The sequence below is a fragment of the Mandrillus leucophaeus genome, unplaced genomic scaffold, assembly GCF_000951045.1.
Source record: "Mandrillus leucophaeus isolate KB7577 unplaced genomic scaffold, Mleu.le_1.0 Scaffold146, whole genome shotgun sequence".
NCBI lineage: Eukaryota > Metazoa > Chordata > Mammalia > Primates > Cercopithecidae > Mandrillus > Mandrillus leucophaeus.
In genome coordinates, this window is record NW_012101432.1 from 2936607 (window position 1) to 2960637 (window position 24031).

At 37.2% G+C, this 24031-nt stretch overlaps 1 protein-coding gene across 1 annotated transcript in view; it reads right to left on the reverse strand.

Annotated features, from left to right (window-relative positions):
• SGOL2 (shugoshin-like 2 (S. pombe)) overlaps window positions 1-24031 on the reverse strand; it is a 56728-nt gene that overhangs the window by 25827 nt on the left and 6870 nt on the right. Inside the window, exon 5 of the mRNA XM_011974539.1 lies at window positions 17737-17822. Within this exon, the coding sequence (XP_011829929.1) occupies window positions 17737-17822 (86 nt within the window). The remainder of the gene's footprint in view (window positions 1-17736; window positions 17823-24031) is intronic.

The window sequence follows — 24031 nt, forward strand, 5'->3', positions numbered from 1 at the left end:
GACCCAGCCATCCCATTACTGGGTATATACCCAAAGGATTATAAATCATGCTGCTATAAAGACACATGCACACGTATGTTTATTGTGGCACTATTCACAAGAGTAAAGACTTGGAACCAACCCAAATGTCCACAATGATAGACTGGATTAAGAAAATGTGGCACATGCCAGGCGCGGTGGCTCACGCCTGTTATCCTAGCACTTTGGGAAGCCGAGGCAGGCAGATCACGAGGTCAAGAGATCGAGACCATCCTGGCCAACATGGTGAAACCCCGTCTCTACTAAAAATACAAAAAAAATTAGCTGGCCGTGGTGGTAGGCACCTGTATTCCCAGCTATTTGGGAAGCTGAGGCAGGAGAATCGCTTGAACTAGGGAGACAGAGGTTGCAGTGAGCCGAGATCATGCCACTGCACTCCAGCCCTGGTGACAGAGTGAGACTCTGTCTCAAAAAAAAGAAAAAGAAAAAAAAAAAGAAAATGTGGCACATATACACCATGGAATACTATGCAGCCATAAAAAGGGACGAGTTCATGTCCTTTGTGGGGACATGGATGAAGCTGGAAACCATCATTCTGAGCAAACTATCGCAAGGACAGAAAACCACATACCGCATGTTCTCACTCATAGGTGGGAACTGAACAATGAGAACACTTGGACACAGGGTGGGGAACATCACATGCTGGGACCTGTCGTGGGGTGGGGGTAAGGGGGAGGGATAGCGTTAGGAGATATACCTAATGTAAATGACGAGTTAATGGGTACAGCATGCCAACATGGCAGATGTATGCATATGTAACAAACCTGCACATTGTGCACATGTACCCTAGAACTTAAAGTATAAAAAAAAAAAAGAATAAGAAAAGCATAGTATAAACAACTTTATACCAATAAACTTTACTGACTAGATGAGATGGGTGATTTTCTTGAAAGATAAACATTTTCTAAACTGACTTGAAAAGAAACCAAAAATCTGAAAAGCCCATATCTATTTTAAAAATTAAATTCATAATTAAAAACTCCAGGCCCGAATTACTTCTCTTGTGAATTCTATTAAACATTAATGAAAAACTACCAATTGTACAAATTCTTTCAAAAATTGAGGAAGACAAATGCTTCTCATCTCATGAGGCCAGCACAACCCTTGTCAAAACCTATCAACGGTTTTTGTAAGAAAATTAAAGACCAATATCCCTTATGTACATAGTACAAAATTTTTAAGAAAACATTAGCAAATCAAACCCAGCAATATAGAGAAAGAATAATACATAATAACAAGTTGGAATTTCTTTTCAGGAACGCAAAGTTTGCATTAGAAAATCCATTGAAGTCACTGTATTAATAAAACAAAGGAGAAAAATAATGATTCTCTCTACAAATGCAAAAAAATCATTTGACAAAATTCAACACAAATTCATTATAAAAACTCAGAAAACCAGAAAAAAGGGAACTTCTTCAGCTTGTAAGAAAGGTGCTAACTTTTCAATAGAAAAAGATAGATGCCTGAAGATGATGAAATGACACCTGATGGACCTGTATAGCATTTTAAATATAACAGAATTTGAAGTGAGGGTATAGAAAAAGATGTATCATGGAAATATTATACCAAACAAAATAGACTTTAAAGCAGGAACCACTGCTGGAAATCAGAAAAACAAATCAGTCCTAAATGTGAGTACCTAATAATAGCTTTAAAATACATACAGCAAAAATTGAGAAAACTAAAAGGAGAAACAGATGAATCCATAATCATAATGGTAGACTTTAATACACTTCTCTCAATAACTGATAGAATAAACAGACAACAGAAGCAGGAAGGATATGGAAGACTATAATTAACAAACTAGACACAGCTGCCATACATAAAATACAGGGTTCAACAACTGCAAAATACACGTTTTTTTTCATGTGCACCCCAAATACTTACCAAATTAGATCAATCTTTGTCCTAATGAAATTCCCAACATACTTCAAAAATCTAAATTCATTTGAATTATGGTCCCTAATTATAGTAGAATTAAGCTAGACATCAGCAACAAAAAGTAAAAATAAAAATACTCATCAGCTTAGAAATTAAACAATATACTTGTAAGTGATTCATAGGGTCAAATAAAAAATCAGAAAAAAAAAATCTTGAACTAAATAATGATATGGTATATCAAAAACTGTGAATCTAGGAGACTGATGATGCATGCCTGTAGTCCCAGCTACTCAGGAGACTAAAGCAGGAGGATCATTTGAACCCAGGAGATCAAGTCCAGCTTGGGCAACAGCACATGAGAACTCATCACAAAATAAACAAAAATTGTAGAACATAGCTAAAGCAGTGATTATAGGAAAATAACCTGAAATGCTTATTTTTTTAAAAGAGAGGCTGAAAATTGATAATCTATCCCAAGAAGCAACTAATAAGAGTAATAATAATAATGAAAAGAAAAGCAAAACAGAAAGAAGGAAAGAAACAATAAGGAGCAGAATCAATGAAATAGAAAACAAATATACTAAAACAACAACATAGCTCCAAATGGGACCTTCAAAAAGATGAATAAAATTGACAGACCTCTAGAGCAAGACTAATTAAGAAAAACAGTGATGAAACACAAATAACCAGTAATGAGAAAGAAGAAGAGAACCTCACTACATACCCAAAACACATTAAGCACATAACTTGATAATATTGTGGACAATTTTATGCCAGTAATTTCAGATGAAATGGTCAAATTCTTTAAAACAATTTAACCTAACATAAGAAAAAATAGGAAATCTGAATATTCTTATACCTATTAAAGAAATGAGATGTTAGGTCAGGCATGGTGGCTCATGCCTGTAATCCCAGGACACTGGGAGGCCGAGGCAGGTGGTTCAACACCAGCCTGGCCAATATGGCGAAACCCTGTCTCTACAAAATATACAAAATTTAGCTGGGCGTGGGGGTGGGCATCTGTAATCCCAGCTACTCGGGAGGCTGAGATAGGAGAACCACTTGAACTCGGAAGGCAGAGGCTGCAGTGAGCCAAGATCGCAGCATTGCACTCTAGCCTGGGTTGCAAGAGTGAAACTCTATCTCAAAAAAAAAGAGATGTTACCAAAACCTTTTCCACAAGAAAACTGCAAGCAAGCCCAGATAACTTCTAAACATTAAAAAAAACACAACATATCCTACACAAATACTACCATAAAACAGAAAAAGAGGTACACTTAATTCATTTACAGTGACCAGCATACTATAAATACAAAAACCTGACAAAATCTATTACAAGAAACAAAAATTATAAATCATTTTCATCAACATACAATGATGTAAAATGATGCAAAAATCTTTTCTAAAAATTAGCAATTACAATTTTGTGGCATACTTCAAAATTGTAAGGATACTTCATCAGGAGCAGTTCATTGTAGAAATGAAATTGTGGTTTAACAATCAAAAATCCTTGTAATTCATTATATGAATAAAAAATATTAAAAATCCATAACATTAATAGAAAAAAGGAAAAATTAGTATCTACTCAGTGACAGAAAAAGCATTTGATAAAATTCAGTAGCTATTCATGAAAAACTCTCAGCAAACTGAAAGTACAAGGAAATTTTCATAACCTGATTAAGAGAATCTACAAAAACACAAGAGCAGGCATAATATTTAATAACAGGAATACAATATTTAATAATGGGAATACAATATGAATGCCTGTTCTTACTTCTTTTATTCAATATTTAACAAGTAGCTGGCCAGGCATGGTGGCTCATGCCTGTAATCCCAGCACTTTGGGAGGCCAAGGTGGGCAGATCACAAGGTCAAGAGATCGAGACCACCCTGGCCAACATGGTGAAACCCCATCTCTACTAAAAATACAAAAATTAGCTGGGCGTGATAGTGTGTGCCCATAGTCCCAGCTACTCGGGAGGCTGAGGCAGGAGAATCGCTTGAACCCAGGAGGCGGAGGTTGCAGTGAGCCGAGATCACACCATTGCACTCAAGCTTGGTGACAGAGTGAGACTCCGTCTCAAAAAAAGGAAAAAAAAAAAAAAAAGTAGCCAATGCAACATAAGAAAAAATAAAAGCCAAAACCTGGAAATAAATAAATAAATAAGAAAAGCCTATATAACTAGGAGGTTGGGGGGAATAAAACTGCCCTTATTCACAAATAGTAAAATTATATTCACAAACTATTAGAATAGCAAGGTCACTGGAAACAACGTCAATATCCAAAAATTATATTGCTATATACTAACATCAAGAAGAAAATTAAATTTAAAAAGCAGAGCTTCTCTGCCTATGGGGTAGCCATTTCTTATTCCTTTACTTTCCTAATAAACTTGCTTTTACTTTAAGGATTTGCCTTGAATTCTTTCTTGCTTGAGATCCAAGAACCCTCTCCTGGGGTCTGGGATCAGGACGCTTTCCAATAACATCTTCCTGGCAAACCATGAAGGGACGATACTGAGGAGACCCCTGACCCAGAGGAAATAGACCGCAGCACCAATTGGCCAACTTTGGGTAAGTGGTGGGGTGCCCAGGTAAAGGATGGGATTGGGTTAGAGGCCCAACTTAGGGGAGTTAGAGTCTCTCCTAAGACAGAGTAGGTTAAAGGCCCCTCTTAATAAAAGGCAAGGATGCTTCACTGAACTTCAGTTTGAGGCCCAACTTATGAGGGTTAGAGTCCCTTCTAAGATGTAGGGGATTAGAGGCTGCCCATCAGTAAAGTCCCTCTTGGCTAAGAACAAATTTGGAATTATGGGATGTTAACCACTCTTCTCTTTGGATTAATTTGCCTTCCACTCTTTGCAGATGGCTGCGGGTGACAGGATCAGGCATGTACAGGTTCATGGGACATGGGGAGCTTTTTCTTCCCCTAAAGGGGGAAACCTGAGAGCTGATGGGACTTCTGGAAAAGATCCTTCACAACTGACAAGTGGCCACCTGAACTTTTGATTCAGTGTCATTGCAATGAGTGGCTCTTTCTCTGGCTTCCCTGAGCTCTTTGCCTTCCCCACTTTGCCACAGGCAATCTTTCTCTCTCTCTCTCTCTCTCTCTCTCTCTCCCTCTCCCTCTCTCTTGGCCAGGAGTTTTGGAGTTGATGTCACAGTCAGCTCTAAAAATTGTTTTGAGCAGTTAAAAGCCTTTGCAAGCTCAAAATTGGCTGCTGTAGGGTTCTTCTGGGAAGGGCAATGGAAACTGCCCGATGCTGTAGCTTACTGGCTAAGGCTTTGTGTTTTCACTATCACAGCCTGGGTCCAATTCCCAGCTTAGGGAATGAGTACTTTCTGGTTGATATCTGTGTGATCTTTATCATTTGTTGATTCTCTTCCCCTACATGTATGACTTCTGGCTTCCCTTCTTGAATCTTCCTTTCTCTGAGCTACCTTTGGAGATTCTAGATCTTATAAAAACTGCTTACCACCTCTTTGAAAATACCTTGTACATTCGTGGTTAAGTCATAACTTTAGGCTTATTGGTTTCACCTGGGAGGTTATCTTTGGTAAAATTCAAAAGCAAGAAATATTGGCTGCTTGGCCTGGCTAAAATCAGGTAGTAAGAGATTTAGAAGAACTTTATAAAAGAGCACTATGACTAAAAGTCAGTAGATAATTAAAAGCAGATATTCGACTAAGCACGGTGGCTCAAGCCTGTAATGCCAGCACTTTGGGAGGCCAAGGTGGGCAGATCACCTGAGGTCAGGAGTTCGAGACCAGCCTGGCCAACGTGGTGAAACCCCATCTCTACTAAAAATACAAAAATTAGCCAGGCTTGGTGGTGGGTGCCTGTAATCCCAGCTACTCAGGAGGCTGAGGCAGAAGAATTGCTTGAACCCAGAAGGTGGAGGTTGCAGTGAGCCAAGATTGCACCACTGCACTCCAGCCTGGGCGACAAGAGTGAGACTCCGTCTCAAAACAAACAAACAAAAAAAGCGGATATTCAAGCTGTAATAGCCCGAGACTCCTTGGGGAAAACAGAGGCGGCACCACAGACCCTGTTTTGGGAAAAACCTGTTTACCTCATGAAACCCCAGGAATTGAAAGTTGATAGATCTCTCTCAAAATCTAAGGCTCTATTCTGTTTTGCATTGTATTATCTGATGTTTTTGACTTTTGGGGGTATCAGAAATTCTTTGCATTATGAGAGAACATTGGTGTGTAATAATTTGGTAGGAAATATGTTTCTGGGGATAGCTAATGGCAGTATGGCAGGGATACTCAGCTCTTTGCATGTTTGGATCAGAAAAGCATGCTCTTGACCACCTGGAAGGTATGGGAATGTCCTTACCTCCCACTACCACTGAGAAATAATATTCCCCTGGGGGATGGGCTAATCACAGAATGGGCTGATTGGTTTTGGGTTGCTTTGTAAAAAATGCACAGTAAAATCATTGTAGTGTCTTGTTCTGTAGCATTTCTCATTTTTTGGGATCCAGGATCTGGTATAAAAATGGGACCCTTAATTTGGAGGGATTTATTTTGCCTTCCAGCTATGCCTGCTTATTAGGCCCTAGAAACTGTATGCTTGAAATGGAAACTTAAAAACTAGCAAATGAAATATCTTACAACTACTGGATCTTCTTTTATCTGTCTGTGTATTTATGTGTGTGGTGTGTGTAATATGAAAGGGCTTTAACTGGCTTAAAAATAATAAGCGCTTAAATAAAACATGTTGTCAGAAAAGTAAAAAGTATAATGCCTTTTAGTTCATGTGACATAACTAACCTTTGAGAAAATATTATAAAAAGTCATGGGAATGTGAATTATTTTTGCCTCATTTAGAGGGTTAAAGGATTGTTTTGATTTAGATAGGATAAAGCTGAAGGTTCGAGCAAGTTGTGGAGGTTTGTGAAAAATTAATCTTGTAAAAAAGTTCTATGTGAGAACATATTAGCTAAAGTTAAAGGGGTATTATTCAGTCTTTCCATAAATTGAACATTGGAATAAAAGCGTAACAGGTTTTTCTTGAGCACTGATCTGCTCTTTAAAAAAAAATTTTTTTTAAAGGGTTGTAAAAGGTTTGAGAAGCTTACCTTATGGTCAAACTGATGAAGATTGAATACATTTGTGTATAAGGTTTTATTAAGAATTGAGTTTGACATAAATAATGCACTAATGCAGTGGTGAAATTTGGCTTATTTGGTATGAAAATCTTACAGGAAGCACTGTCGAATATGAAACAGTGTTTGCCTTTCTTTGTGCTTATATAAATGTTACTGGTATGTGTTCCAGAATTATAGAAAATTCCTATAACTTTGATATGGTTTAGTGTATGTTATTAATCATTATAACTATTATGTAAAATTGTTGTATGTCATAGAAGAAACTAAAATTTCCTTATCAACTGTGGCTTTAATAATGGCTGTCTAACTAAGACTTTTTGTCACCTATAGACAATTGTCTTGTTTTAATCCTCTTCAAAAGGTAGTTTATAATCAGCTATAGGACTTTGACAGGTGCTCTTGAATGCAAGTTTCTAGTAACTTTGGAGATTGTGACATTAGAACAGAGGAAAAAACTTTCAGTACTCATGAAGAGCGGAAATGTTCATGAATATTAAATAGGACAGTATTTAACTGCATGGACTAAACTAATGTAAGTCTGAAGTAATCTTTTTTGACTTTTTGCTTGAAACATTGATGATCCTTTCTTTTGTTTTTCAGTGTAAACAAAATTTTTCTTTTGAGCTATTTACAGCTTTTAAAAATTGAGTAAATTATACTCCTGTGAACAAAATTTGGAGCATGTTTGTTTCTCTCTACCTGATTTCTTCAGAATTTGAAAACTAGTTGTGAATATTCTTAATTTATGGCAATATAGTTGTTTGTATAAGTACAATAAGAATCTGTTTTCTTGTGCAACAGGACACAATTGGAAAAACTGGTTATTTTACCAAGGCATTGACTGGAATGGTGTGCTTTCCTTTAAGGAATCAAATTTGACTTAGAGAGCCAATAAAGGCCCATTGGGAAAACTGGCCTCATACCTTGTCTACACAATCCCTGCACAGGTTTCTTGACCTGTAAGTAAATAATGTCATTTTCTGACAGGCCCAGGAGCCCCAAGTTATCTTGGGACCTCAAGAAGAGAGGAATTTACTCAAGTTCTAGGTATTGGAGGGTACAAACCCATGGCTGGGCTCAGCTTTAAGAAAGTCTCATCTGAGATTCCTTATGGAACAGCATTCCATCAAAGCCAATTTAAAAAGAACTTATGTTCTTTTTAGACTCTGCTTATTCCTGTGAGCCCATCAGTGGTCTCTGGCTGCTGCTCAAAAGAAACAAGAGGGACAGGTAACGTAGAAATCTCTATCAGTATTCTAATTCTGGACATGTTTTGGAATCAGTTAGTGACTCCCTATTAGCTTGGTTCCAACAATTGCCCAGTTCATGGAAAGTCTTCTTAATTAGTTTAGTTGGGATAATTTTACTTATTTTGCTTTACTGTTGTAGAATATATTGCTGTTGTACTCCTTGTGTAGGAATGCAGGATGGGCTCCCTTAATGTTTTCTGAAATGGAACACTTATTAATCTTCCAGGTATCACCTTTTGTCAGAACTCAAGAGTTATGAATGGCCCTCACCATACTGTTGCCTTCTGACTGAGCTCCTCTCTACCCAAATACAAGAGACCCTAACAGTTAGGCAGGAATATCATCACCCCTATTCAGCCTGAAGAAGTTACAGAAGATGAATTTTCATCCCTCTACAACCCTTAGGATTAAGGGTTCCCTTGTAAAAGGAGGGGAGGGGCGGATATATCAGAGGTGTTTGAGCCAGAGCAACTCCTTCTTGAACAGGGGATGGCTAAAATAAGGCTGAGACCTACTGGGCTGCACTCCCAGGAGGTGAAGGCCTTCTTAGTCAATGGATGAGACAGGAGATCAGCAAAAGGTACAGGTCACAAAGACCTTGCTGATAAAATAGCATGCAGTAAAGAAGCCGGCCAAAACCATCAAAACCAAGATGGTGACAAAAGTGACCTCCGGTCATCCTCACTGCTCATTATATGCTAATTATAATTTATTAGCATGCTAAAAGACACTCCCACCAGCACCATGACAATTTACAAATGCTATGGTAATGTCAAGAAGTTACTTTATATGGTCTAAAAGGGGAGAAAACCTCAGTTCCAGGAATTGCCCACTTCTTTCCTAAAAAACTTATGAATAATCCACCCCTTGTTTAGCATATGATCAAGGAATAACTACAAGTAACCTTGGTTGAACAGCCCATGCCACTGCTCTGCTTATGGAGTAGCCTTTCTTTATTCCTTAACTTCACTAGTAAACTTGCTTGCACTTAAAAAACAAACAAACAAAACCCAGTAACATTCAGAATATCATTTAAGAATATAAAATAAAGCTGAGCACTGTGACACACAACTGTAATATGCCATTGTATATATATCTTCCATACTTTATCCACACATCTGTTGATGGGTGCTTAGGTTGATTCCCACATGTTGGCTATTGTGAATAGTGCTGCAATAAACATGGGAGTGCAGATAGCTCTTTGATACACTGATTTCCTTTTTTTGTTGTTGTTGGATATATACTCAACAATGGAATTGCTAGATCATATGGAAGTTATATTTTTAGTTTTTTGAAGAACCTCCATGCTGTTCTGCATAGTGGCTATATTAATTTACATTTCTACTAGTATATGAGGATTCCTCTTTTTGCAAGCAGTTTTTTTCTTTTTTGCTACTTAGTTATTTAAGCTCCCAATATATGCTGGTTATTATTCCTTTCTCAGAGAGACAGTTTGCAAATATTTTCTCACATTATATGGGTTGTCTCTTCACTTTGTTGATTGTTTCCTTTGCTGTGCAGAAGCTTCTTAGCTTGATGTAATAATCTTAATTGTCTATTTTTGCTTTGGTTGCCTGTGCTTTTGAGGTCTTACACAAGACATTTTTGCCCAGATCAAGTCCTGAAGTGTTTCCCCAATGTTTTCTTCTAATAGTTTCATAGTTTTGGGTCTTAGATTCAAATCTTTTATCCATTTTGATTTGATTTTTGTGTATGGTGAGAGATAGGAGTCTAGTTTCATTCTTCTGCATATAGTTATCCAGTTTTCCCAGCACCATTTATTGAAGACATTATTCCTTTTTAAGTTTCTGCTTTGTAGAAGATGAGTTGGTTTTAAATGAATGCATTTATATCTGGGTTCTCTGTTCCGTTGGTATCTATGTCCATTTTTATGCCAGTACCATGCTCTTTTGGTTACTACAGCTTTGTAATAAATTTTCAAGTCATGTAGTGTGATGCCTCCAGCTTTGTTCATTTTGCTCAAGATTGCTTTGGTTACTCAGGGTCTTTTGTGGGTCCATATAAATTTTAGGATTTTCCCCCCTTACTTCTGTGAAGAATGTCATTGGTATTTTGATATGAATTGCACTGAATCTGTAAATTGCTTTGGGTAGTATTTTAACAGTATTAATTCTTCCAATCCATGAGCATGGAATATCTTCCCTTTCTTGGTGTCCTATTTCTTTCATCAGGGTTTTGTCATTTTCCTTCTATAGAACTTTCACTTCTTTTGGTTAGATTGATTCCTAGGTATGTCATATTTTTTGTAGCTATGATAAATGGGATTGCTTTCTTGACTTTTTTTTCTGATTGTTCACATATAAATGCTACTAATTATGTTGATTTTGCATCCTGCAACTTCACTGAATTCCCTTATGTGTCCTAACAGCTTTTCAGTGGAGTCTTTATAAGATCAGGCCATCTGCAAACAAGGCTAATTTGACTCCTTCCTTTCCAATGTGGATGCCCTTTATTTTGTTTTCTTGTTTAGTTGCTCTGGCCAGTACTTCAAGTATTCCGTTGAATAGCAGTGGAAGTGGGCATTCTTGTCTTGTTCCAGTCTTCAAAGTACAATGCTAGATGTGGGTTTGTCATAGATGGTCTTTACTATTTTTAGGAATATTCTTTTTACACCCATTTTGGTGTATCAAAAAGGGATGTTGAATTTTAGCAAAAGCTGTTTGGCATCTATTGAAATACTCATACAGTTTTTGTTCTTGTTTCTGTTAATGTGATGAATCACATTGATTGATTCGTGTATATGCTGAGCCATCCTTACAACCCTAGCATGCATGAATCCCACTTGATCATGGTGAATGTTCTATTTAATGTGTTGTTGAATTTGACTTTCTAATACTTTGTTGAGGATTTTTGCATCTATGTTCATCAGTGATATCGGTCTGTAGTTTTCTCTTTTCATTGTGTCCTTGTCTGGTTTTGGTATTAGGGTAATGCTGGCCTTGTAGAGTGAGTTTGGAAGTATTCTCTCCTTTTCAAAGCATTTTAGTGGGATTCATCATCACTGTTCTTTAAATTTTTGGTAGAATTCAGTAGTGAATCCATCGAGTCCTGGGCTTTTCTTTTTTTGAGACAGGGTGTTGCTCTGTCACCAAAGCTGGAGTGCAGTGGTGTGAACACTGCTCACTGCAGCCTCAACTTCCCAGGCTCAAGCAGTCCTCCCACCTTAGCCTCCAGAGTAGCTGGGACCACAGGATTAGCCTGACAGGATTAGCCACCACACCCAGCTAATTTTTTATTTTGTAGGGACTGGATCTTTTTATATTGCCCAGGCTGGTCTCAAACTCCTGGCCTCAAGCAATCCTCCTGCCTTGGCCTCCCAAAGGGCTGGGATTATAGGTGTGAGCCACTGTGCCCAGGCTGAGCTTTTCTTCAATGGGAGAGTTTTTATTATAGCTTCAATCTCATTACTTGTTATTGGTTTGTTGAGGTTTTCCATTTCTTTATGGTTTAATCTTGGTAGGTTATATGTATCCAAAAATGTATTCATTTCTTCCACATTTTGTGATTTGTTGGTGTATAATTATTCATAATCATCTCTAATAATTATATTTCTGAGGTCTGAGTTGTTATGTCTCATCTCTTGTTTGATTTTATTTATTATAGTCCTCTCAGTTTAGCTAAAGGTTTGTCAATGTTGTTTATCTTTTCAAAAAACCAACTTTTCATTTTGTTTATCTTCTATAGTTTTTTAGTCTCAATTTTATTTATTTCTGCTCTGATCTTTATTATTTCTTCTGCTAACTTGGGATTTGCTTTGTTCTTGCTTTTCTAATTCCTTGACATGTATTTTTAGGTTGTTTATTGGAAGTGTTTCTCCTTTTTTGACATAGGCATTTATTGCTATAAACTTCCCTTTCAGTATTGCTTTTGCCATACCCCATACACTTTGCTATGTTGTATTTCCCTTTTCATTTAGGAAATTTTTAAATTTCCTTCTTACTTTCTTCTTTGACCCACTGGTTGCTTAGGAGCATGTTGTTTATTTTCCATTTGTTTGTGTATTTTCCAAAGTTCCTCTCATTATTGATTTCCAGTTTTCTTCCATTGTGGTCAGAGAAGATACTGGATATGATTTATTTTTTTGAACTTGTACAGACCTGTTTGTGCCTAAGATATGGTCTATTCTGAAAAATCTTCCATGTGTTGATGAAAAGAATGTGTATTCTGCAGCAGTTGGGTGAAATGTTCTGTAGATGTCAGTTAGAACTATTGTATCTAGTACGCAGTTTATGCTGTTTCTTTGTTGATTTTCTGTCTGGATGATCTGTCCGTTACTGACAGTAGGATGTTAAAGCCCCCTACTATTACTATATTGCAGTCTCTCTCTCCCTTTACATCCATTAATGTTGGCTTTATATGGAGCTGCAGTGTTGAGTGCATAGATATTTATAATTGTTATATCCTCTGGTTGAATTGACCCCTTAATCATATAGTGACCCTCCTTCACTGCCAGTTTTTACAGTCTTTGTAGTTTATCTTATCGGCTATGAGTACAGCTACTCTTGCTCTTTATTGTTTTCTAGTTGCATGGAATATCTTTTTCCAGCCCTTCTCCACTTTCAGTCTATATGTGTCTTTATAGGTGAAGTGGGTTTCTTGAAGGCAGCACATAGGTAGGTCTCATTTATTTATCCATTCAGCTACTCTATGGCTTTTAATTGAAGAACTGAGACAATTTACATAAAAACCCACAAAATAATTCTATAATTTAACTCCATCCTCCAACATTTTGTCTTTTAGTTGTATCAATTTACATATCTTTATATTATCTATTAACAGGTTGGTATAGTTTTGATACATTTATCTTTTGGGCTTCATACTAGAGTTTGAGTGGATTGCACACCATAAATACAGTTAACAAAGTATTCTGGGTTTGTCTGTGTACTTAATTTTACCAGTGGGTTTTATACCTTAAAAACTTTCCTTTTGCATGGTAGTGTTTTTTTCTTTCAGATTGAAGAACTCCCTTCCTCATTTCTTGCAAGATGGGTCTTGGTGGTGGTCAGTTTCCTTGGCTTTTGTTTATGCGTGAAAGACTTTAGCTCTCCTTTAAATTTGCATGACAATTTGTTGGACACAATATTCTTGGGTGTCAGTTTTTTGTTGTTTAAGTGCTTTGAAAATGTTGTTCTACTCCCTCCTGGCCAGCATGGTTTCTGTGGAGAAGTCTGTTGCTCCATGAATTGGAGCTCCTTTATCTGTTATTTGCTTCTTATCTCTCATTGCTTTTAGGATCTTCTCTGTCTTTGACCTTTGAGAGTTTGATTATAACATGCCTCGGAGTAGTCTTATTTGCACTGAATCTGTTTTGTGTTCTCAGGCCTTCCTTTACCTGGATATGTATATCTTTCTCATGTCTTGAAAAATTTTCTGTTATTATTTCTTTGAATAAGCTTCCTATGCCTTGCTCATGCTCGGCTCTCTCTTAAACACTAATAATTCTTAGATTTGGTCTTTTGGGGTAATTTTTTGTATCTTGTAAGCACTCTTCATTCCTTTTCCTTCTATTTATTTTTCTTCTCTGACTGTGTATTTTCAAATAGCCTGCTTACTGTTTGGTTCATTCCAGCTCCTCTGTTTGGTTCATTCTGCTATTAAGAACCTCTAAAGAGTTTTATAGTTCAGCAAATGTATTTCTCAGTTCCAGGATTTCTGTTTGACTTTTTTTATTATTTTAATCTCTTTGTTAAATTTCTCTGATAAATTTCTGAACTGCTTTTCTGTGTTATCTTGGAGATCACTGAGTTTCCTTAAAACTACTATTTAGAATTCTTGGTCCAAGAACTCACAAATTGCCACTTCATTAGAATCACTAAATTTCTGCTTTTTGTCCTTTTGGGAGGGTCATGGTTCCTTGTTTGCTGTAGTTTCTTGTGCATATATGTCTATGTCTTTGCCTTGAAGGATTAGTTATTTATTCCAGTTTGCTTTGTCCAGCTTGTTTTGGATTTTATTGAATATATCTGCTTAGCAAATCTTCACTGCAGTTTGCTGCCTCCTTTTTGGCTCTAGGTGGTGCCTTCAACCTAGGTTCACATTGGAGCTAGTAAATGGTTTGACCACTGCCTGTCCCAAAACGGGGGAGGTCCCAAAGGGTTTAGGACAGCAGTTTGGGAGGGCTAGCTAGGAGTTCAAACCCAGGGGACCTGGGGAATGTACCTCCTACAACCACTCTCATTTGGCGCTTCCTTTGGCTGAGTTACAGAGCAGAGTTTCTGGGCTGGGGATTGTAGTCCAGCCTTGCTTGTTTGTCTCTGCCTGTCCTCAGGATATTTCTCCCTTCAGGCAGTCACAATACTACCCATCAGTTAAGGCAAGGACAGTTCTGACAGGGAACTGAAGAAGGTGGGGAAGCTGGCTGACCATTTCAATTTTGCTTTTTCCAGTACAGAAACTGTGAGTTGAGGGGAGATTTTCCGCACAGTTGGGGCCTGGCAGAATGGGAGGGAAGGGCATCGCACATGTGTAAGTGCAGTTCTCCTACCATCTGCTCAGAGTTTTTCCACCTCTCTTTGGCCTCAGGAAGTATCTCATCTAGCTTGAGCTCTGGGCTGTTGCTGGTGGAAGATCTTGTCACTGTATTTGTTTTTTGTTTTTGTTGGGGCAAGAGAAGCCAGCTTATTTTACACTGCCATTTTAGAGCCAGAACCAATAAAGATTTTCTTTAAAGGACACAAAAGTTAGTAACCGAAAAGGGGGGTGAGGGAGAAGATACACACCTCCCCGCCGCAAACAAAGTTGGATTTCATAAAGAGCTACTTTTCATCTAAAGACACCATTAAGAGAGCAAAGGGGCAAGCTACAGAGTAGAAGATATACAAAGAATATGCCAGGCATAGTGGCTCACACCTGTAATCCTAGCCCTTTGGGAGGCTGAGGTGGGCAGAACACTTGAGCTCAGGAGTTCAAGGCTAGCCTGGGCAACATGGCAAAACCCTGTCTCTACAAAAAGTACAAAAATTAGCCAGGCATGGTGGCATGCACCTGTAGTCCCAGCTACTTGGGGGACTGAGGAGAGAGGATCGCTTGAGCCTGAGAGGTCAAGGCTGTAGTGAGGTGAGATTGCACCACTGCACTCCAGGCTGGGTGACAAAGTGACACCCTGTCTTACATACAAAAAAATGTATACAAGGAACGCCTTAAAAAATATGACAGATAACCCAACAGAAAGTAAACATATGAAGATACTTAACTTCTTAGTTATCAGGAAAATTAAAAATAAAACCTCAACACGATACCACTACATACCCCACAAAATGACTAAAATGAAAAAGACAGACAATAACAAGAATTGTTGAGCATATAGAACAACAGGAATCCTCATATATTGTTAGTAATAATGTATATTGGTATAACTCCTTTAGAAAACTACTTAGCAGTTTCTCCTGAAGCCAAAGAGATATAAATATATATCCCAAGTAATTCTACTCCACACTGTATACCTAACAGAATATGTGCATACCTTCATCAAAAGGCATATATGTGGCAGCCCTATTTGTAATAGATAAAAACTAGAAAACCAGGTCAGGTGTGGTGGCTCATGCTTGTAATCCTAGCACTTTCAGAGGCCGAGGTGGGAGGATTACTGGAAGTCAGGAGTGAGACCAGCCTGGCCAACATGGTAAAATCCTGTCCCCACTAAAAGTACAAAAATTAGCCAAGCAGAGTGGTGAGTGCCCATAATCCCAACTACTTGGGAGGCTAAGGCAGGAGGATCACTTGAACCCTGGAGTTGGAGGTTGCAGTGAGCTGAGATCGTGCCACTGCACTCCAGCTTGGGTGACAGAGCAAGACTCTGTCTCAAAAAAACACACTGGAAAACCAACAAAATGTTCACCATAAGAAAAATGGATACATTGTAGTATAATCATATAATGGAATACTATACAGCAATGAGAACAAATAATTCACAACTACATACAGCAATACGGATGGATCTCACAAACATAATGCTGGGCAAAAGAAGACAGAGACAAACATACATACTGTATAATTTCATTATATGAAGTTCAAAACCGTGCAAAATTAATCAGTTTATAATTAGAAGTCAGCATAATATTTATCCTTGGGTAGGTGTTGGGTAGTGGGTAATGACTAGAAAGGGACACAAGGAAGTATCTGAGATGTTGGTAATATTCTGTTTCTTGTTCTGGGTATTTGTTACACAACAGTGTTCACTTGGTGAAAATCCACTATGTCTGAATGTGTATAATATAATTCCAACGAAAGTTCACTTAAAAACACACAATACAATTTTTTGGAGGATAAGTTGACACTTGATTTGCATATCTATATGAAACAATATGTGCATAATGACAACATACTTTTGAAAAACTACTAAGGATCTAATAAACAACAAAATTTACTATTTTAAAATTATAACAATTAAAATGTATTGGTACAAAATGGTAGTAACACACATAATAGGCAAGTCAATGGAACTAACTATAATGAATAGAAAGTGATACAGTAAATATGAGTGTTTTTTACTATGGCATAGACAGCATTTCAATAAATAAGTACATTTACTTGTACACTTAAGTAAACGCATTAAATCTATAAGTTATATATAATAGAAAGAACATTTCTAAAAGAGATAAGAGGATTTTGGTCAATGCTATCAATCCATTCAATCATTTCGCCTTTCTGAGCGTCACTGACTGACTTGTAAAATAATAGATTTGAAATAGGGTGCTTTCTATAACTTATAATCAAATTAATCAAAAATAAGAATTGTGGACAGGAGGAGAAGAGCAAAGACAAAAGTTAATTTTTTTTTGTTTGTTTTGTTTTTGAGACGGAGTCTCGCTCTGTTACCCAGGCTGGAGTGCAGTGACGCAATCTCGGCTCACTGCAAGCTCTGCCTCCTGAGTTCACGCCATTCTCTGGCCTCAGCCTCCTGAGTAGCTGGGATTACAGGCGCCCGCCACCACACCTGGCTAATTTTTTGTATTTTTAGTAGAGATGGGGTTTCACTGTGTTAGCCAGGATGGTCTTGATCTCCTGACCTCGTGATCCCCCCACCTCAGCCTCCCAAAGTGCTGGGATTACAGACATGAGCCATCATGCCCGGCCAGCTGCCAAAAGTTAATTTTAAAGCTTAGGACAGTACACAAGATAATAAAGGTAGAAACAGTCATCAGATTTACCCAGGAGAAATCAATACGAGGCCAGGTGTGAACTAGATGAAAAGAAAAAAAGAACTGTAAAGTGGCAAGACATTACAAATAAACCTGGTTTGGGGATTGAGTGTAAGTTTCCTCGAATTCCTAGAGAAACAACCTATAGCAAGACACTACAAACTACCTCATTTCTACCTTAGTAGATAACTTCAGGTTGATGATCCTGAACATTGTACAATACAAACACTAATTGTGTTATATAAAATCTATATACTCGGAACTAGTGTAATTCAAGCCCATATTTACCTTGCAAATGGAAGACGCATCAACTTGCACTGTTTACTAATTCGTTTCTTCTTGCTAGCTGACAGTAGAAAGGAACTCTGATGGAACTATTTTTGAAAAGAATAAAGAAAACAGAAAGTTTCTAACCTTATTAAATCATGTTAGTTTTCACAGTACCAAATTATACAATGACATTAATAGTAAAAGAACATTTCTTGCATTTGCCTTTAATAGTTTAATGAGAATAATGTGATAAGGTTAAAACACAGCTCATCCTTAATCATGCCAACGAAAGATAATCACTGCCAATATTTTGGTAAATAACCTCAACATTCCTCCATGTGTAGGAATAAATACATGACTATACCTACACAAATACAATATCTTTACATACATGCAATATGTTCATGTCTATGTATGTGTTATGTAATATTTTATTGAATTTTATAATACATCTTTTTAAATGGCCTTTTAAAATTCAAAATCTGGGTGATTTTAATATATCTTTTATATATTTGCTTATCCACATTTCTAAATTTTCAGATACAAACATGTTTTTAATTATTAATAAAGACCAGAAAATTAGGCAACACACAACCATGTTTCTTATTACAGAGCTAAGCTGTAATAGAAACAAGGGAATGGCGCCAAATTATCAAGCTGATTTTAAAATTCATATGAAAATGCAAAAGACCTAGAATAGCTAAAAAAACAAAACAAAACAAAAAAAACTTTGAAAAAGAAAAAAGTTAGGAGGGTTACAGTAATTGAGACAGTATAGTATTAGCATAATGATAGACAAATAGATCAATGACATAGAACAGAGAGTCCAGAAATGGATTCACATATATTTGGCTAATTAATTTTTGACAAAAGCACAAAGGTCAAACGGGGAACCTAAACTTCCACACTCACCAGGCTATAAGACGACAACTCTCTTCCAAATCTGGGGTACCATCACAAAAGGCTTGGGACAGCCCAGTGTTAGGAGTACATCCCCGCCCAGCAATGTCAGTGGAGGACATATTTGGATCTCTGTCCTGTTTCATATTCTTTTTATGAGATGGTCAGTTGGGTGCAGCCATTAAAAGAAGGCAGAGACTCAGGAAAAAAATAAAATGTATTATACTCACAGGTCCTAGAGACAAGAGGTACAGCAGGCCATGCAGAGCCACACAGAAAAGACACTAGGATGGTCAGGAGGCAGAAGATGGGAACGAGGGGAAGGTTTAGGCCAGAGCCTATTATCGGAGTTTCCACAGGAAAGGCAAGGCAGGGCAGGGTGAATAGTCTAGAATTGGCTAGTTTGAATAATTCTGGCAGGCTCTAAGACACAGGAGAGGTAGGTCCCTGGTTGCCTAGTACCTGACCCAGGGACAATTAAAGCAGAGGACCATTGCCTACTGAGATATAAGGGCCAGACAGGGGAGGTATGGCTCTGGATTAGTTAGCTTGCATATCAAAAGTGCTATGGTTTGAATGTCTCCTCCAAAACTCATGTTGAAACTGAATTACCATTGTGATGGTATTAAGAGGCAGGACCTTTAAGAGGTAATTACGTCATGAGGGCTCTGCCCTCACGAGTGGATTAATGCTGTTATTGCAGGAGTGGGTTAGTTATAGGAGTCTGGTCTCCTTTTCTGTCTTGCATGCTTTCTCGCCCTTCCACCTTCTATCATGGGATGACACATGCCAGATGTCAGCATCATGCTCTTGGACTTCCCAGCCTCCAGAACTGTGAACCAAATGAATCTCTGTTCTTTATAAATTACCCAGTCTTTTTAGAGAATGAAATCTCAAATGAAAACAAGAAAAGAAAATGATAAATTACCCTGTATGTGGTATTCTGTTATAGCAGCAGAAAACAGACTAAAACAAAAGACAAGCTCCTGGCTGGTCCCTTGCTATCTCTAAAAATTGGCTAGCCCTGAGAAGGGCAGTGTCTCCAGCCAATAATATTTTAAAAGATGTAAAAACATCATAATACACAGAAAATAAAATGTATATATGCTATACATCCCCATTCAGTGATAGGAAGGAGTTCCCCTCTCTCTCCTCTATGGTGGGGATAGAAGTGGTTTAATAAAGAACTAGGATTTTCATCACTCTTCAGGAGTAACAACCTCCCCGCCTTCATTATCCTCCTCATCTTCATGTCAGCAGAGGCCATGAAAGTAATGAGGTGCCCTTCCCTGTTCCAGCCACAGTGGTGTCAGCCTGAACTCCCAGCTCCATTCATCAGTTATGCCCACCACAGCGTTGTCAACAGAGGCTGAATGGGAAGTCTAAACTTCAGTACCCACTTGGCAGTAGGCAGCACCTCCCCTTACCACCAGTGTAGTGTCAAAGGAGGTCTCCTTAAACAGAAGATGGAAATAAGATCCAATGTCTTATAATGCACCTAAAATGTCGCAAGATACAATCGAAAATCAATCACTCGTCATGCCAAAAATCAGGTAACTCTAATTTGAATGAGAAAGGACAATAGATACCAACACTGAGATGACACAAATGTTAGAATTATCTGACAAAGATTTTAAAAAAGGTATCATAAAAATGCTTCAACAAGCAATTACTAACATGCTTAAAACAAATGAAAAAATGGAACATCTCAGCAAACAAACAGATGTAAAGAGCCAAATGGAGCTCAGAACTGAAAAATGTAATAACCAAATAAAACAAATTAAATGGGCTCAAGAGCAAAACCAAGAAAACAAAAGGGGGAAAAATCTGTGAACTTGGAGATAGAACAATAGAAATTACCCAAACTGAACAAGAGAGAAAAGAGACTGAAAAAAATAAGAGGATTAGGGATTTGTGGAATAGCGAAAAAGAGAAAACATTCATGTCATGAGAGTCCTAGAAGGAAAGGAGAAAGAGAAAGACTGCAGGACTAGAAAAGTATTTGGGGACATAATGGTTGAACATTTTTCCAAACTTGATAAAGACATCAACCTACAAATTCAAGAAGCTGAGTGAACCTCAAAAAGATAAACCCAGGGAAATTCATGGCAAAACACATCAAAGTCAAAATTCTCAAAACTAAAGACAATTTAAAAAATTGAAAGTATTGAGAGAGAAATGGCATCTTACCTACAGTTAACAATAAAAAAAGCATTGACTCAAAGTTAGAAAAGTAACAATGAACCACAAAAAGGCAAAATAACTTATTAAAAATAAAAGCAAAAAATGTTTGAAACATCAAACATTAAATTAAATTAGAAAGATGGTTCTTTTAAAAAAGAATAAAATAAAATAGAAAAACCACAACAACCTAAGATAGTGGGGGGGGGGTGGGGGGGGAAGACAAAGCCCAAATACACAAAATTAATCAACTGGGGAAATACAACACAGACGAAATTAAAGAATAATGACAGACTACTCTGGTCAACTCTGTGAACATCAATTAAAAAGCTTAGATTAAACATTTAACTTTCTAAGGGAAAATAATTCAATAAAACTAAATACGAAAGAAAGACATTTTCCTAAGGGGACCAATATCCATAGGATAAATAAAGTCAACAAAAAGCTACTATCACTCTCATCAAAAAAGTCCCAGGTCCAGATGGTTTCACAGAATAATTCTACCACACCTTTAAAGAAAAACAATTATAATACTATATCACTTTTCAAGAACACAGAAAAAGTAAGACATCCAAATTCTTTTTATGAGCTTAGTATATATATCATTGTTATCAATGCCTAAAGACTGTATAGTCTTATGTTTTTTTCTATGCATAGAAAAAAAACTTCAGAGTCCTCACTTATAACAATAGAAAAATCCTAAACAAAACTGGCAAAAAAGAATTCAGCAGCGCATTAAATGAAAAATAAATCACTTCTGAAGTTTATTACAGAAATGTAAAATTAGGAAAGTTACTAAAATAAATAATCATACTAAGACACCTAAAAAGACCACATCAGCATCATGCTAAAAAGATACTTACATTATTTGGCATTATTTTTATTTAGAAAGCTCAATCAAAGAGGGACTACAGAAAACATATGTACCTTACTTATTTATATATAAAACAAGCATCATTCTTACTGGGGAAACACTACCTAATATTTTATACATGTGTATTGCATCCTACTATTTTCTAGATGTTGTTCTGGTAACATCCCTGCACTCAAAAAGCTTACATTCTGATGGGATGAACAATAAACAAAATTGTCATACAGTGTTAAGTGTTAAGGAGAAAGATGAAAGAAGAAAAGCAGGATATGAAATGTTGGTACAAGAGTTGGGAGTGTTTAAATTTATGCAGAGTTGCCAGGGAAGACTTCACTGTAGTCACTTTTGAGTCAATATTTGAAGGACAAGAACTTGTTGCATGCAGACAGAATATGTACAAAAGCACTGCGGTAGCAACTTACCTCTGTTTGAGGGAGTGGGAAGAGAACGGCACTGAAAAGGTTAAGGAGTGGAAGAAACAGGAGAGTAGTAAATGAGGTGGAAGAAATAACAAGAGTTTCAGTTTTCAGATCATATCAAGCAATAGATAAGACTCCACTGGAGAGTTTCAAGCAGAGACTAACATTTTAACAGGATCATTCTCGCTGTTATAATAAGAAGAGAATACATAGAGAAACAAGAGAAAAAGAAGGCCAAGTTGGGATGCTATTATTAATACAATATGTAAGTGAGAGATAATAGTGCCTTGGACATGGGTAGTGAAAGAGGGTTGTGAGAACTGGTAGAATTGTAGACTGATTTTGAAGGCAAAACTAAAATGATTTGCCAAAGCATCAGATATAGGGTGTGAGAAAAAGATAGGAAAAGAGAGTTGTGATTATCTTAGATGAAAATCTCATAAGGAACTGGTTTGGTGGCAAATGTGAAATTTGAGATGCCTTTTAGACGTCCAGATGCCAAGTAGGTAATTAGATATAAATCATCTGGCGGTCAGAGGAGATGGTCAGGCTGGAGTTACAAATTTGAAAGTCATCAGTATACAGTAGTAACTAAAACCGTAAGATAGAATAAAATTATTTAGGAGGAGTGAACGTAGATAGAAAAGAGAAGTCCAAGAACTAAGTCATAAGGCATTCCCAAAACTTAGGAAAACAAAGAGAAACCAGCAAACAGACCGAAAAAGAATAGCCAGAAGGGTAGGAAGAGACTTAGTAGAATGTAGTATTCTAAAACTCATGAGAAGTCAATATAAGAACCAAGAATTATCCATGGGTTTTTGCAACATGGACATCAATGGTGACTTTCAGGATTTAGTGGATTGGTGGTGAAAACCCAGTTGGAATGGGATCAATAGAAACTAGAGATAGTGAATAAATCTCTCAAAAAGCTTTGCTGTAAAGGCAAGAAGAGAGCTGAGATAGTAGCTGGCAAATAGGTGGAATAAGAGGTTTATTTGTTTGTTTGTTTAAGATGAGAGATGATAACATTTTTGCATCCTGATGGGAATAATTCAGAAGGGAGGAAAAAAGTTAATGATGCAAGAGGGAAAGGCACTCTACACTAACACAAGCCAACAGCAAAGGACAACGCAAGTGTCCAACAACAGGAGCCTAGTGAGGTAGATTACAAGTCCACTCTAGATCTATCCAAAGCAGCACCAAAAGAGAATGAGGAATCACTCCACGTAATCATTTGGAGAAATCCCCAAGATATGTCACATAAAAAGTAAGGTATAGAACATCTGGTATAGCATGCTATCTTTTGTGTAAAGAAGAAAAGTAAGAAAATATTTATTTTATTTGTTTGTTTTTATATAAAGAAACAGATGAAAGCAATCACCTGCATGAGGTACAAGGAGAAAAGAGAATGGAGAAGAAAGTAGCTGAAGGCAGACAAAAGCATGTGTGAAACTTTATTCTATACTTTTCTTATCTCATTCTGATGTTAGAACAATATGTCTATATGACCCATCACCTGCCCCACTTAATAACAACTAGAAAGAAAAAGAATTTTAAAGCTTGGTATGCAAAAGTTAGTCTGTTAAATAGTAAGTTCGAGAAGGTAGCTACCAAGATTGTATACTATGCCTTCACCTCCAGCTTCTCCATCTACCTGCTGTCCAGTTTTTACTTTTCCTTAATCTAGATGTTGACCTCAGCCCTCTGAATTCTCCAAAAAGAACCACATGAAAAGCATTTGGGAAATTTAGAATTTGTTTTAGAAAACAGTATAAAGTAGGAGCACCCTCTATTTTTCTCCCCAGTTTTTCAATTGTGTCCATCTTTGAAACAAACAAACAAACAAAAACCCCAAAGTCTTTCCTCACTTAAAATGCTTCCTTTCTACTAATGTCTTCATGTTTCTTAGTCCGTTTAGGAGCCAGTATGTTCCACTAACCTG